A 15,781-nucleotide genomic window follows, 5' to 3' on the forward strand; every position below is an offset into this window, starting at 1 on the left:
AGATCTTCTGGAATGGTGCACAACAGCTCACCAGAAGTCCTGTCACTCTCTGGTAACTCTGAAAAAACCCAACATTTATAGGCTTCCACAAGTAACAGTGGTTGGCATTCCGTAAGTCACATTGCTGTTTAATAATCACACAGAAGTTTAGTTAAGAAAAAAGCTTTTAACTTTTTTCCTTTCCCTAATTGCTACTTTACCCTGTAGGATTATTACAGTTTTTTCCACTTCATACAAATTCACTGTTCTTTAACACAGAAGCAACATTTGCTTATCTAGAGACAGATGTGAAGTATTGTCACACTGTTCTAGACAACCCACAAACAGTATCTTTTACCTTTTAAACATCTAAGTCTCACAACACCCTTCCAGACTTGCTGCTTGGTCAAGTTTAATTTTGCTATGGAAAGACAGCTTTTCATTAAACTTCTTGCAACAGTTCATCCCAACAGATTATCAGAGCTGAGCAGTAGGCGAAGAGGTAAGCCAAAGGCATTTGCAAACCAACATTCTCATACCTAAGTTTGGCATACCACCTTTACACAGAGTATTTATGCACTCAGAAAACTTGCTTCATATGATGTGTAGCTTGAGCCTTAACCAACAAATGTGGTTTCAACACCTTAGCTCCACTAACTTCATTTGTCTCTCTCAGTAATGCATAAACTGAAGTCTATCAACTGGCATATAAAGACTGTTCACATTTTAAACATTATCACCCATTGAAGTATCTGTAGCCCTTCCATCCAAAAAAGCAGTAAAAGAGAAAATGTACTTGGTAACAGAACTTCAGCATGCCCAAATAATACCAGCTTTCCTGTTCACTTATCTCTCTCAAGCTACTTTCATCACCTGGTACCTGACCATCTTCTAGAAATCTATTAAGCAAAGTGATTAGTACTTGACATATGTACTTTTCTCTCCTTCCAAGGATTTTGCTATTAAAAAAAGCATGGTCAGAGAAGTGTACCTGAAATGGGAAACACGAATGTGTCAAAAGCAGTTTTTATTTCCTGCAGGAAACCAGACACTCGTGGAAAACACCTCCCATGCTGTTAACCTTCACCTTTGGAGTCAACAGTTCCTTCATGTCTGAGCAAGCAGCCATTGAGTACTTGACATCATGCTGGAGATTCAGATAATCATATTTTCAGAGTTCCATTCATAAAGCATTTTAATCTTCAAAACTGGAAACCAACAAAAGCAGGGAAGGAGTTCACAGCAGTCCTTACTGCTAAAAACAGAAAGTTATTAATTCCTGTATTAACACCTCCTGACAGCCCCATTTGTGCTCTGACATACAGCAGGCCAGCTCTTGGTCCAGGCCTGTCAGAACTAGACTGTGGAGACCTGCAGGGCCCAGCTCAGAACAGCCCAGCCAAGAGCACAGGATGAGCCCACACCACTCAAAGAGGCTGCCTCTGTGTTGGCAGCACAACTAATATGGACCCATTCCTGAACTGCAGCTGCAAGCTAGCTGCAAACACACCTTTAGCCAAGGTTGATAACAGAGTAGCAAGCTCCAGAGGCATTTACTCGAGTCTTGTTTAATCTTTATTTATATGTCTTCACATACAGATCAGTCAAGGAGTCAGCAAATTTTGATAACATATCATAAATCAATATGGTAAAGAAAAGAGATAAGCATATCATTCACATGTTATCACTGTAATCAGATGTTTCAGCACTTCAGACAACCCAATACTTGACAGAAACAGTCAAATTGAGCTACAAGGCTCAGAGATGCCATTCCCCCTACAATATGTTCAAATATACTTAATGTGGTTTTACTGCTAACTGCGGCCAGCTCCAGTCATAGAAGCAGAATCTGCCTCATAAGAAAAAAGTGCTAGCATCTCTAGTACATTAGGCAACAAACACACCCATTACAGAGAATGTTAATTTAAAAATTATATATAAATATATAATAAATATTATAAATTTAAAACTTCTATATACAGCCAAGTGCTCAAAGGTTTTATTGATGAGTTTTTCATTTATAATCTTAGAAACTGTCAAACATTTAGTATTAGTTTAAGCCTTTCTCCTTCATACACAAGATTCTGACTTACTTGTGGAAAAACTCTACAAGGGACACCAAGTTTTCAGTGACAGTCACCTCTTCCTGCTTTCTCTGGTATTTCCATCCTTCTTGCAGGATGAACGATGAATCAACAGCTAGAACTGCTGATATGATAAGCAGTTATTAAACCAAACCAGCACCAATTCCAAGTTGTCTTTACTACAGAAGGATGCAGCTCAACACACATGAGCAGCTGTACTCATGTAGAGTTTTCACAGGTAGAAATTCAGGTAGAGGTTTCAGAGATGGTAGAGAGGAAGAGCCAATACAGCACCCCTCCTCATCATTTAGTTCTCAAACTCTTGTTTCTGGGAGATTGTCCCCTCAGAAAGGCTTTTTAATTAGTCCTTAAAGTAAGGAAACTCAGCTACAAGGCTCTGAAGGGATGCAGAACTAAACAAAGCCTTGTCAACTCTTTCCCCCCTCCAAAAGTTTAGGTCAGGACAGCCAAGAAGTGGGCCCGTGTGAACCTCATGAGGTTTAACAAGGCCAAGTGCAAGGTCCTGCATCTGGGTCAGAGCAACCCCCAGTATCAATACAGGCTGGGGGATGAAGGGATTGAGAGCAGCCCTGCCGAGAAGGACTGGGGGGTACTGGTGGATGAAAAGCTGGGCATGAGCCAGCAACGTGCACTCGCAGCCCAGAAGGCCAATTGTATCCTGGGCTGCATGAAAAGAAGCGTGGCCAGCAGGTCGAGGGAGGTGATTCTGCCCCTCTGCTCCGCTCTGGTGAGACCCCACCTGGAGTACTGCGTCCAGCTCTGGAGCCCTCAGCATAAGAAAGACACGGACCTGTTGGAGCGGGTCCAGAAGAGGGCCACGAAAATGATCAGGGGGATGGAACACCTCTCCTCTGAAGAAAGGCTGAGAGAGTTGGGGTTGTTCAGCCTGGAGAAGAGAAAGCTTCGGGGAGACCTTATTGCAGCCTATCAGTACTTAAAGGGGGCCTATAAGAAAGATGGCAGCAAACTTTTTAGCAGGGCCTGTTGCGACAGGACAAGGGGGAATGGCTTTAAACTAAAGGGGGGTAGATTTAGACTAGATAGAAGGAAGACTTTTTTTACGCTGAGAGTGGTGAAACACTGGCGCAGGTTGCCCAGAGAGGTGGTGGATGCCCCATCCCTGGAAACATTCAAGGTCAGGTTGACGGGGCTCTGAGCAACCTGATCTAGTTGAAGATGTCCCTGCCCACGGCAGGGGTGTTGGACTAGATGACCTTTAGAGGTTCCTTCCAACCCAAACAATTCTATGATTCTAAGAACAAGCACATAAAATTGTGGTCCTGCTCTATGAAGAACATTAAGACTTCCAATCAAAGCAAAGACAAGAATGAAAAATATTAGCTAAACTGCATGTAATTCTAATATTTAACAATTTGATAGCCTAAGTAAAAACTTCAATACTGAAAGAACATTTAGTAGTGTAACTTAGAACATCTTATAATCAAGATTCTTTCAGAACACAACATGTATGACCAGTTCGTTATTACACTTTCAAGGATGTCAAACACTGGAGTATATCATGCACTATTATTAAACAGTTGTAAACAAAAAAGGATGTGAGGGTTATTTAGATCTTTACACCCCTGACTGCATACTAAAGCTTCACCTGACGGTATTCCTGTCTACTTAAAAATAGGCCAAAAGTCCATGATATAGGATTGCCAGTAGTTAATAGCACTTTCTTACACAATAATGGATGCTTCAGCTGAGACATTTTATGTATTTTTAATTAACTTGTAAAGCAGTTAGTGCCTCCCCTTGAAAAAACCTCCAAAAGAAAAATTTTGTAAATCAAGTTTGTCTCCAGTAAGTATAGTTATGCAGCAAAACACTAAGTATAAAATAGTTTTTGCAAGTCAAATATACATGATTCCAGACAGAATCTTCTTCACACAATTTAATAAAGAATATCTCTTAATATATTGTCTACACCCAACAACATTTAGACATAAGTACTGTAGCCATTAGCCATTTTTTATTTAAATGTATTCCTACTGATGACAGGCTTGATTTTCTCACCAAGTTTTTCCCCACAGGCAGTGTCAGAATTGAGCAGTGGACCCTGTGGACAGCAACCAAGCCACTGACAGAGGACCTAAAGAGGAGGCTCAGCCCACAAAAGGTCATTCCCTCTTCTTTCCACCTCCATGAAAACATTCATTTAAAAAAAAACCAACCCAGACCATGTGCACACACATGTCCACTCATCCTTTCTCTTAAAAACCCAAGTACTGCCTTACCTGCACTATAGCCCTGGCATTCCCATCGTGTGCTAGTTCACACAAGAGTTTCATAAGAATTTATTTCAGTAACTGTGTCAGCTCAGGTAACCACTGCTCTCCTCCACCAGCTCACTCATCTGTGCCCTGGCCCTGAATGTTGTCATCCCTGAATGTACAGTTGCACAGTTTGCGCAGCTGTACTATGAACTGTACAATCCCCCCCAGCAATAACTTAACCAAGAAGTTAACAGATTCTGCATTCTCCAGAATGCAAACATAAGGATACAACAGGTTCAGCTGAGATGTAGTGATGACATGTTATCCTCACAAGATCAGAAGGTCCAAAACCACACATCTCATTTTACTAAATGCCATTTCATGGCATTCCAGACTATTCAGAAGTTTTATTGTCCATGTAACCTACAGTAAAAACCTCAATTAGTTGATGATCCATGATTCAGCATTAAATTTTAACTCCTTTAACACAAACTACAAATGTATATTCACCAATTTTTCCTCTATAGACAATTCTTAATGCTTTGGACCATAAGCACTAGACGAGAAGAAAAACTCCGCATGATAAGTACAAGCCAACTTCAGAGCTGTCACGGGTGGAAGAAAGTTCCTCACATCTCACTAAAGACGTCTATTGTGCCAAAACAAACATAAGAAAGGAAAAAGGCTTCTTCCCTCCTTTGATCTACACAGCAACCCTTCTACACTTGATCCATCCTCCCCCCCCCCCCCATTTAGGCACATCCATCTTGATTGGAGAAAGATGTATTGTCTTCAAAAGTAAAGGGAAATGGAATAGAAAACCTACCCGAAAGCAAGACAATACTTAAGATCATTACCACGCTATTTAATTAATGGCATAGGTTTTATATTTATATAGAGCAGCTAATGTAACTGCAGCTTATTTTCAATACACCTAGTCCTACTCCTTTCCCTGGCAATTCTGACTTTTCTGCAGAAGCCAGTTACTGATGTAACCCTGGCCACGATAGTTCAGGGAACTAAACAGGAAAAGATGTCATTGCAGGGGCTGGGTGGTATCCATGAAAATTGCTTTTAGATTGGTTTAGCTTCCTGATTCTGCTCATGCTAGATCAGTCAAGCACAAGGTGCACAGAAAATGGCAGGACTATCTCGTTCACCATTAGGTCACCATTAGTGACTAAGCTGCGCTATAAAGATCTCACTGTAAAATGGAAACTGGAAGACTTTCACCATGGAACAGGGTAGAATATCCTGAAGTGCACTGTTTGGGAACAACTCTACTGATACCTTCCCCCTCTCTGCTCCTGGCTCTCCAAAGTGCAAACGCAGCAACGCCACGAAGGGCACAGCACACAGCAAAGCCCCCGGGGTCAGGAACCTCTCTCTCTCAAATCAAGCTATCGATAGATTTTATTTGTAGATGCGGGGAGCTGCCCTCACACATCCCTCCCTCCGAAAAGGGAAACAAAAAGAAAGGAGGACGACACAGAAGGTCAGGCCCCCGGAGGCACGCCGGCCCTGGGAAGGGCCTGCCCCGGGGAGCGGGAAGGCCAGCCCGAGCAGGCCGCCTTGTTCAGCATTCACCGACTTCGCCACCCGGCTCTGGCGCCCACGGCAGCTCCCCCCCGATTAAGCCTTTTCACCCGTCCTAGCCGCTAAGAAACGTGGTGGTTTCCTCGGTTTCTGGCTCGAACATGCCTCCTACAGATAACTACGGAGTAAAGCTTTGAAGTAGCCGGTGGCTCATCCATAGCAGAGTTTCGTCGCTAATCACTTCCTTCACGCTTCTGCGACGAGGTTAGGGGCAACACCGAAGTGACAAGGCGCTCCCGCATTGTACCCGCACCTCGCTCTCCGGGAGTTACGAGCCCGTTTCATCGCCCCCAGCTGAAGCGCGGTGCAAGGTCTGCACTAATCGGGGCGGGCTTCGCGGGGAGCCCCGGCCCGGCCGCTCGGAAACAGCCAGGCCCTCCCCCCCCCCAGGGCCCGCGGCGCGGCACCTCCCGCCCGCCCGCTTCCCCCTGCCGCCGGCGGGGAAAGCCCGCCCTGGCGGCCGACCGGAGCCCGCCGCGGTGACCTGTGGGGGCACCTGCACGGCCCCCCCCGTCCCTGCACCGCCGCCTCGCCCCGAGTCGAGCTGCCCCCAGCGCGGAGCGGCCGCGCGGCACGGCGGGCTCAGGGCAGGAGGCCGCAGCGGGCCGCCCGCCTGCCCGGAGGGGGGTACGGCGGCATGGCGGCCCCGGGGAGCGCGGGGGCACCTGCCCGCCGGCAGAGGCGGATACCGGGGGAGCACACGGCCGGGCAGGGCGCGCCAGAGGGAGGCCCGGCGGAGGGGGCGCCTGCGCGGGGCCCGGCGGGCGGGGGAGCGGCCGCGCCGCTTCCTTGGCGGCGGCGGCGGCAGGGGCGAGGGGAGGCGGAGCGCGACACACCGCCGCGGCGGGGGAGGGGGGGGAGGGACGCGCCCCCCTCCCTCTCCTGCCGCGGCGGTTACCTGTGGCGCCGAGCAGGAAGTCCAGGGTGCTGTGCCGCGCTGCTGCTGCTGCCATAGTGAGGTAGAGCCCTGTGCCATGCCTGGAAGAGGCGGCGGCGGCGCGGGGAGTGCGGCGGAGGAGCCTATATGCGCGCGGGGGCTGCAGCGGCGCCGCGGGGGTGGGGGCGCGCCGCGCGGGGCGGGGCCCGGCCGGCGGGGCGGGGCCATGGCGGCGGGGCGGGAGGGCAGCGGCCGTTGGCGGCCTCGCGGCCCGCGGGAGGGAAACGGCGGCGGCGGCGGCGGCGGGCGGCGCGGGAGCAAGGCCGGCGGCCGCGAGAGGAAGCGGCGCCACGCGTGGGGCGTTCGGCTGCGGGGGCTGGTGCCGGCCTGGCTCGGCGGACCCCCGCGCCGCCGGCGGGAGCCCCGCGGGGCGGGGATCGCGGCCGCTGCGTTGCGGCCGCCCCTCCTCGATGGCTGCGGCGCCTCAGGGAGGCGGTTGGTGCCTGCGGCTGCCCGGCCGCCAGCTCCCGCCTCAGGCCCCGGGGGCTGGGGCTGGTCGATACGCCCGAATAGTACCCTGCTGAAGCCAGAGTGTCTTTGGGGTTCAGTTCACGCCCCCACCCGCCCCGGTGAAGTCCCTTAACGGTGTCCCAGCGCTGGGGCCGCGGACCGACTTCCAGCAGCGATGGTGGCCTCAGCGCTGGGGCTGCTCGGCTGCCGCCGAGTTGTTTGTCACCCGCTGCCCTTGCTGGGCGGGGAGGGTGCTGTCTTTTCCCGCGGCTTCAGAAGGGCCATCCCCAGAGAATCTCCAAAGCCTTTTCTTTGAAGTCTTTTTTTACATATATATAAAGGATAACTAAAACGGCATGCTGAAGCCACAAATGACATAAGCCACGTGTAGTTACACACCCAGAAACATACCATCTAGAAGTGGTTAACGGTAGGTCTGATGTTTAACTTTGTTGGTTACTACAAGTTTTGCAGCTCTTGGTTCCTTTAATTTCTTTGCAGGATTGAGGTCAAATTTGCACAATACCATGGCATCAGTGATTTCATGTGATTCCACAATGAAAAGAAGGGGTTTACAAGTAATCATTAATGTGTAATCTAATGTACTACCATCATTATTTCTGTAAATTGCCATAACGTTTTTTCTGTGCAAGCTTACAGTATCCTTGTTTTGAAGAGTACATTTCCACACACGCATCCTGAGCAAAGCAAAAACATTCACTGGAGATACGCCTCAAAAGAGACATAGACGTCTGCAGGTCTAACAACTGCACTTTTGTCAGCTGGTGTTCATTTGACACAGCCGACCCATGAGAGGTGGTTTTTTTTTTAATGATGAATTAGCCAAAGCGTAGGGCTTTGCAGGTTCCCATTAAACATCTTTGATCCCATCCTGGATGTTACAGGGGATTACATAGTCCTGTTTGGGTAGATTGTGTATCCTTGGTGCCATTTCACCAGGTATTCTGATTTTTCTTAGTGCCGTGCCTTTTTTTTTTTTTTTTAACCAAAATCAATGCTTCCTTGCTGCCGTCTCTGATCTCTCTGCTGTTTTTTTCAGACTTGCAGCTGCCACAAGACAGCCAGGAAAATCCCTGTACTTTATGATCTCTTGTGTCTCTCACCTTTGCTTGTGGCGGCTGCAGTTGTTTCAGTTACCTCATTACATAAAGGAGCTGACTGGATTGGTTTTTGCTGTCTTCAGTGGCAGCGAGGAAAGAACCAATGCCTTTTGTTCAGTTCAACCTATTACATTATCTTTCCGTTGTGGAACAGTTAGAAGAAGGTAATAGTGATGTTGTCACCTAAGTACCTTCAATTGTATTTGTTCATACGTGCCAGGTGCCTAGCTAAATTATGCCCTTATATACACATGAGCAGCTTTGCTGGGTTTACAGGGAAAAAAAAAAACCCACCAATTTGTCATGCAAATCTTTTCCTGGCATTAATTTTGCTACTTAAGGCCGACCATTCCAGACTGGCACTTGAAGAGGGGTGGAGCATCATCTTTTTAATTAAATTTGCTATGGAAGCAAGAAACAGAACAGTGGTCTTACCGTGTCCTTTTTTATATGGATGGAAATTTTATGGATTAGTAGTGGACTTCAAGTGAAGAGCTGAAAAGGCTAATGAATTATTTCAGAGAACAGTATGGAGTCTTTCTTTCTTAAACTTTGACTTAAAGGACAGTTATTAGCCATAAATGGCTTTCACAGCTGTTCATTATGTTAGGTGGAGCTGGGAAAGCTAGCAAAACAGCATAAACAAATTCAAAAAAGGAATATGGGTGGAAAAGAAGAGGTTCGTCTTGGAAACATTGGTAGAGCTGTAGGAAAACGTTCAACAAGAGGAAGAAATCTGCAATATCACCATGTAGGACTGAAAGTGGACGGTAAGTTACCTATGGTCTTACAGAACAGCGTAATAACAAAGCCTACAGAATTTAAGCCTCTGTGTGAAGGATCCCATCGCTGAGGAAGGAACTAATAGACTTTCTCTTCCGCTTCTTTGGCATGACTACCCTGTGCATACTACTTAGCTGGGTCACGCCTGGGATATTTTTGGGAATCTTCCTGTTAGAAAATTACACTGAAGGGAATTTAAAGAAGAGCAATTAAAATAATTAAAGAGATGGAGGGATTGATTTATGAGACAAGATCAAAAGAGCTGGAATATTAAAACATGTTTCACAAATGCTGTGGAGTTTGGATGACATCATATTGTTAAGATTAGCACAGGCTATATGGAAAGAGTTTATTCAGTGTAAGATTATGTGCATATTTTGAAACCAGTAGAGACTGCATGCAGAAGTGGGTGCAATGGTGAAAAAAAGGTTGAGCCACTGGTGTTTGCCGAGTTATGGAAAGCTTTGTGCTGAAAAGCAAGGGCAGAGGCCCTACCCTCTACAGGCAGATTGGACTGATGAGATAAAAGACACAGGCTGATGGGAACGGTCTTGCACTGGAAAAAAGTTGGGACAAGGGCCTCGCATGGTATGCAATAACCTGCACTAGAGGTGCGTTTTAGCCTGCATCACCTCTGTTCTCCGCACAGGTCCACAGTGAACTGAAATACCAAGTGTTCCAAGTCTCAAGGTTTTTCAAGCAGAGTGTAATAGCCACAGGCTCCCAGTCCATCTTCCCTGGCTACATCCACCTGTGTGCGTTGGTCTGAAAATATTTCAGCTACAAGTGCCACAATCCAAAGTTCGCCTCAGGAATTAAAAACAACTTTTTCTCATAGGCAGCTAAGAAGTATCCTTTAACAAGAAGATTTTTTTCCTCATGATTATGACCTTTTCGGCAAACTTCAGGTCTTTCTGAGGCCTACTTAGGGTGCACTAGGATTGCTTGACGTTAGTAACCTTTTTTTTCCTGAATGGCTAAACAAGTTTCTAAAGTGATGACACATTTGAGAGAGGAGTTCACAAAGGTTGTGTTAGCACTTGTTTAGGAATACCTGTATATCTCATGGCTTTGTCACTCATGAATAATGTGGTCACCTCACAATGCTAATTGAAACCAAACATGCCTATTTAAAATATATGCGTGCACACACAGGTTCTCTCCCCATGCCTGATTCTCTATATTCAAAGTATTGTTAAACATAATCAATTTATGCTAAGCAGAGGCATTTATACAGTACAATTAGATAAGCAGCATAACATGTGCAAACATGTAGCCCGATGCTGAAGCGACTGCTAAAAGATAGTACCAAATTGGGAAAACCAGGGGCTGCAAACGAAAGAGGGTTAGAGTTTGATGCAGACACTTGGAAGTAGTTTCATCACCTTCCCTGTTTGTGCATCATATTGGGTTAGTTTTTTTCCCAGGCATTTTTTTTTTTTTTAAACACAGCTCTAGTCCTTTAGTATTTCTTTATAATTGATAGAAGTCATGGTAAATTTGGAGGGGTAGGAGAGGGAAAATAATACGTCATTTTAGAAAAGTATTATGGGGAAGAAAAGTGTCTTGTAAGTTAGTGGTTGTTCTTAGAAAATGATTTGAGGTAAGAATGTGGTACCACAATTATGACCAAAGATGAAGTTCACCTCTTTGCAAAACAGTGTAAAGTCTTATTATATAAGACAAATTAATGTTTTGTAGAGGTGAACATCTGTTTAATACAGCTAAGAAAACTAGAACTCGGTATTCTAATGAATTTACTTCTTTCATTCTTATTTCTACTTTTGTGTCTGAGCATGTTACTGTTTACTAAAACAAATACAATTTATTTCCCCCTTCTTGGATGCTCACAATCAAATATGTAGACTTGCTGGGGCATTGCTCTGGAGACCTGAAAAAAAAAAAGATAGCAAACTGTCTCTTTCAAATTAAATGTAGGCAGTGTGGAGCCTACATCTTACTGGAAACCACGAAAAAAATCTCTGACTTTAAAAACAAGCATATTGAGTTGAACAAGGAAACACATTCAAGTAGATTACAAGATGAGTAAGGATTTTTTTTTTTTTTTTTTTAAGTTCTGCAAACAACAACCCTGGAGAGTCAAATTATATCATAGGATGTAGGGCTTCTCACAGAACAAGAGAACAATTTCAGGAAGTTTTAGCAAACTCAGATAAGAGTTAATTGCTTAAATAAGTGCTACCATAAATTATAGCAGCTATTATACTCTCGGCTTTTTGAGACCCCTCTGCTGGATTTCAGCCAGAGTGCTGCATTTGAACCCTATCGATGGGATTTCCTTTGATCCAAACAGACTCCAGTCTGTCTCTTTTGAGCAGAGCTTATTTACCACGGAGGTGAGACCTCAAGGCCAGCGGCCCCAGGATCCTGGTCACCCTGCAGACCTTCTTCAGGGACACCCTACTTGTGGTAGCACACTCACTAATCAGGTTTCAAGCTTGACAGAAACTAACAAATTCTTTCGATAACACTGAGAAGTAGCCATGGAAACCACTGACAGACCATTCCTTACCTTTGCCTCCCCACCGGCATCCTCTAAGCTTAGCCCAGGATCGTACCTCTAACCTGCGCATGCTGGGGGTTTGGGGAGTTGGTTGTTTTTTTTTTTCCTAACTGCCAAAACGCCACAGGCCTGACAGAGTTTCTTTCTATGTTTCTCTATAGATGTTTGACCGTACAACAGAATTCCCCAGAATGCCAACTAATATTTCCTCACCCCCAAATCAAATACAAGGAAAGGCTAGATGAACACTGTTTTTCCACCCCAACCACAGTCTTGCCTGTGAACCCATCACATGCTGCAGCAAAACGGGGTCAAACTTTTCCTTAACATCTGTGTCATCTCTCAGAACAGCTACATCCTATAAGCAGTCCCTTTTGGTCTTTGAAAATAGCCCCTGAGAAACATTTTTATAGCTTTTATCGGATGACTTCCCCCAATCCCTTTTCATCCCCAATCATTATCTGATCCCGTGGCCAGCTCATCAGGTGATCCCAGTCCCACCTGAGATGATCATTGTCTTGGAGAGCAACCGAAGGGCTTGCCTGGCTTGTCCACCTTCTTTATCATGCCTGTCACATAGTCCAGATATACATCTTCAGACATCAATAGGGCTTGCTAGTACTAGTTTTCCTTTATGACCTAAGCTATGGAAGTTATGTTTGATAGCTGCATCGGCTTGTCACAATATCTTAACCACTCCCAAGTGGTGACTTACAGACCCAGCTACAGGGCAGGACCTGTGGTTCACCATCAGAAAGAACATAACAGAAAAAATTGAATTCTGATGCCTTGTTTCCTTGTATGTAAAGCAAAACAATGACAAGCTCAGGTGAGGTCAGAAAACCAGTGCTGGGGGTGGCTATGTCCGATATGGTTGGGACTTTAGGATAGCCCTCTCCTCGTTTCCATCAGCGATAGAACAGAGTCATTTTTCTGTTACCACAAGGTAGTTTTTTTCTGTTCTCCTTCTGTTTTGTCTTCTATTTCCTAATAATTACAGTCACAAAACCAGTAATGCACAGTCCATTTTCCCAATCCAGCCACATCACAACATCTTGTCTATTGATTGATCATTTCCCATGTTACGCAGGTGACTTCAGAAAGAGGTTTCCCCTTGGATATCCAAAAACCACGCTGAACAGGTAAATGCCCTGTGTTTTTCATCACAGTACTCTGTATCCAGTGGACAGCATTCTCCTTTCTTTTGATCAAGATTAGCAGTTACAGTTGAAATAATGTAAAAATGAAATCAGACCAATGAAATCTTAAAAAAAAAAACTGGTCGGGGAGAGAGGATTTCTTTTCATACCTTTTAAAACTGTAAATTAGGGGACAATATACATGGGTTGATAATTTGTAACCCTAGCCTCGTATAACATGAAGGAAATGCTATTCTTTCTGATCAAAGTGTTAATAGGGAGGGAGGCAAGTCCTGCACAGAGAAGAATGGATTGTAAATTGATTAAAATTAGAATTATTCATTCATCCAGGCAGCATGAGGAGGCAGCAAAACATATGACCAAAAGAGAGGCAGTGTAAAAAAAGACAGTGGAAAAGATGTTTTACCTGAAGTAGAGAGCAGTATACTTACCTTACTTTATATGCATGTTGTGCAATACTGCTGCTCATAAAGTTGTTCCTTTTAGTTATCTTTTCTAATTCCTTTTTGAGTGATGATGCCTCAGTGAGAAATGCTGGTAAATGATAATGTGAATTTTTTTTTCTCATATCTCTATTATGCACTGGATTCAGGGCTTGTCATGTGAAATGCTGTTGCCACCAAAGTCAGACAGACTTACTGCTGACTTCAAGGGAGCCAGAATGTCAGTCTTTGATGCACTGCAGACAAGATTAGATTAATACTCTGTTTGTTACATGGTCATTTGCCTTTCCAGGCAGAATTGTACATAACTGCATTCAAAATATAAAACCAAGGAGAATGAACAAAATGCTAAAAAACATGCCGATAAATCATACTAACTACAATTAAGTCGCACACATGCTGTCATAACTCTGTAAGGGGTATTAGTTTATGTTCACTAGGTAGGCTTTTTTTATTATGAGCAGAGGTATTACCATCTTGCCTGTCATGAGTGAACCTTTTGGTTGCAAGTACAATACAGATTCCAAGTAAAAAGATGGTCTCTTCCGCAAAGGGATTTCCGGATTAAGTAAAGGTGCCTGTCTAACAGGCCGAAGTGTCAGTGCAGAGCAGCTGTTGCCCATCAGGCTCTCCTGTGAGCCCTGTGCGTGAAGCTCATCTCATCTAACTTCAGATGTCTACAATCCAGAAGCCTGTAGTTGATCTGGTTGTCTCGACTGCCTTCACAACCAGCAGAGAGCCGTTTTTAAGATGCGGTTCATCTCACCCTGCAGTAGATGTCTAAAACAGATCAGATAAAACGTGCTCTGCTTCTCTCTGTGGACTATGAACAGTTCAGGTGAATTCCACACCAGTGGAGTGCTTTGCACAGATGAAATTCATTTCCTTCTGTTCAGAGATACTCTCAGCATGAAGTAAGAGTTGCCATGTGGGGAGTTAGAGCCATGATTACGTTTTAAAAGTTTTCTCCTTAGCAGAAACTTTTGCACGAACTTCTCCGTTGGTTTTCTATTGTAAATAAGAAACAACGTGCTTAGGAAAGAGAGATGAATTTTCCAAGGGAAAAAACAATACAGTAAGATAATACTGATCAACTCAGCAGGCCATGATCTCATTTTATTGGCTGCCAGACCATTTCTGAGTTTATTAAAGGCATCACAGAAAAAAGTTAGAAGGACTTTGTGATTATTCACAGGCATTTCCTCTAAGAAGTTGTCAGGTTAACATCTAATTATAAATCTGTATTTTTAAATGCAAGGTAATTAAATCAAAACATAGAGTCAAGAATATAATCCAAAGTGATTGATCTATAGCTCACCTAAATACTTTCACAATTGGAGCTACAACAAATAGACCAAATTTGGAGGAATAGACAAAAATGTAGTTAATCCTCCAAAACTTACAGAAAAATACTAAACCTATCGATAAGGTAAAATATTCATGTATATGATATGATAGTCTGATACCAAAACTTCACCAAAACTCTAATAGTTGGCACTAATTACAGCAAAGTGACTTTTGGAATTGACATAAAGATTTTCAGCCTAAAACAGTCTGTTGTCTCAAATATCAGAAAACTTATGTGTCCTTGCAACCCAGAAGTTTGTCCAATAACATATACTTGATTGTGGAGTTTGGTCCTCACTGGTGCCAGCTCAGTCTTTACTAAAATGTCTCAGTTGATATTTCAAGAGAAAGAAATGTCTTCTAATTAGAGCAGTAGGTCTGGAGTCAGGAGATCAGTGTTTTAATTCTTAAACTGCTGCTGATTATTCCACCTTGGATAAATTAGAACCTATCTGAAAAGTGGTGGTAACAGTACTTACTTTCTCTATTAGTTTGCAAACCCACGGGGGCAGAAACTGTTTCAGCTGGGACGTTTTTTAAAGAAAACAAATTCAACAGCTAACTATAAATTTCTGTTGTGAACAATGTGTTTGATACTCTACATAAATTTTCCATAGTGCTGCTTTATTACTTGCCTTACATTATCTGAATAATTCCTCAGACAGTCTTTATTATATTCTCCAGTTATTTAACCATTAGGTTAAGAAATTTCTTCTCTTTTTTTTTTTTTCTTTTTTTTTTAGTTTCTCTTCATTACTCCGATAGTTAATTTTGAACGGAAAGAACTTCTGATGAACACAAAATGATATGTGTAGCTATTGTTAATGATCGAGCAGTTTTTCAAAAGATAACAAGCAGTTTGCTTACAGGTTTCGGCTGCAAAACTTGTAGAATGACTACTATTACCAGCAACGTTAACCTAAAATACAAGAAAATCAGAAAATTAATCAGATAGGAATACTTGCCATATGCAGAGTTCAAATGCAACTTTTTTTTTCTTCCCAGCATCAGAATTCTGGAAGGTTTTCTTCAAAGAGGTGGGAGGTGAAAATCTTGAGAGGCAAGATTTTCAAATACCTAAAGGGATTTCTGATAGAAACTGCAGCTACGTTGTACG

General features: G+C 44.0%; 1 protein-coding gene across 1 annotated transcript in view; it reads right to left on the minus strand.

The window, feature by feature from the left end:
- The window catches only part of SMS (spermine synthase), a 53,323-nt gene extending 46,376 nt beyond the window's left edge, over nt 1-6,947 (minus strand). Inside the window, exon 1 of the mRNA XM_076356289.1 lies at nt 6,798-6,947. Within this exon, the coding sequence (XP_076212404.1) occupies nt 6,798-6,852 (55 nt within the window). The 5' untranslated portion in view covers nt 6,853-6,947. The remainder of the gene's footprint in view (nt 1-6,797) is intronic.
- Nucleotides 6,948-15,781: the final 8,834 nt, after the last annotated feature.

The sequence above is a fragment of the Aptenodytes patagonicus genome, chromosome 1 (genome assembly GCF_965638725.1).
Source record: "Aptenodytes patagonicus chromosome 1, bAptPat1.pri.cur, whole genome shotgun sequence".
NCBI classification, from domain to species: Eukaryota; Metazoa; Chordata; class Aves; order Sphenisciformes; family Spheniscidae; genus Aptenodytes; species Aptenodytes patagonicus.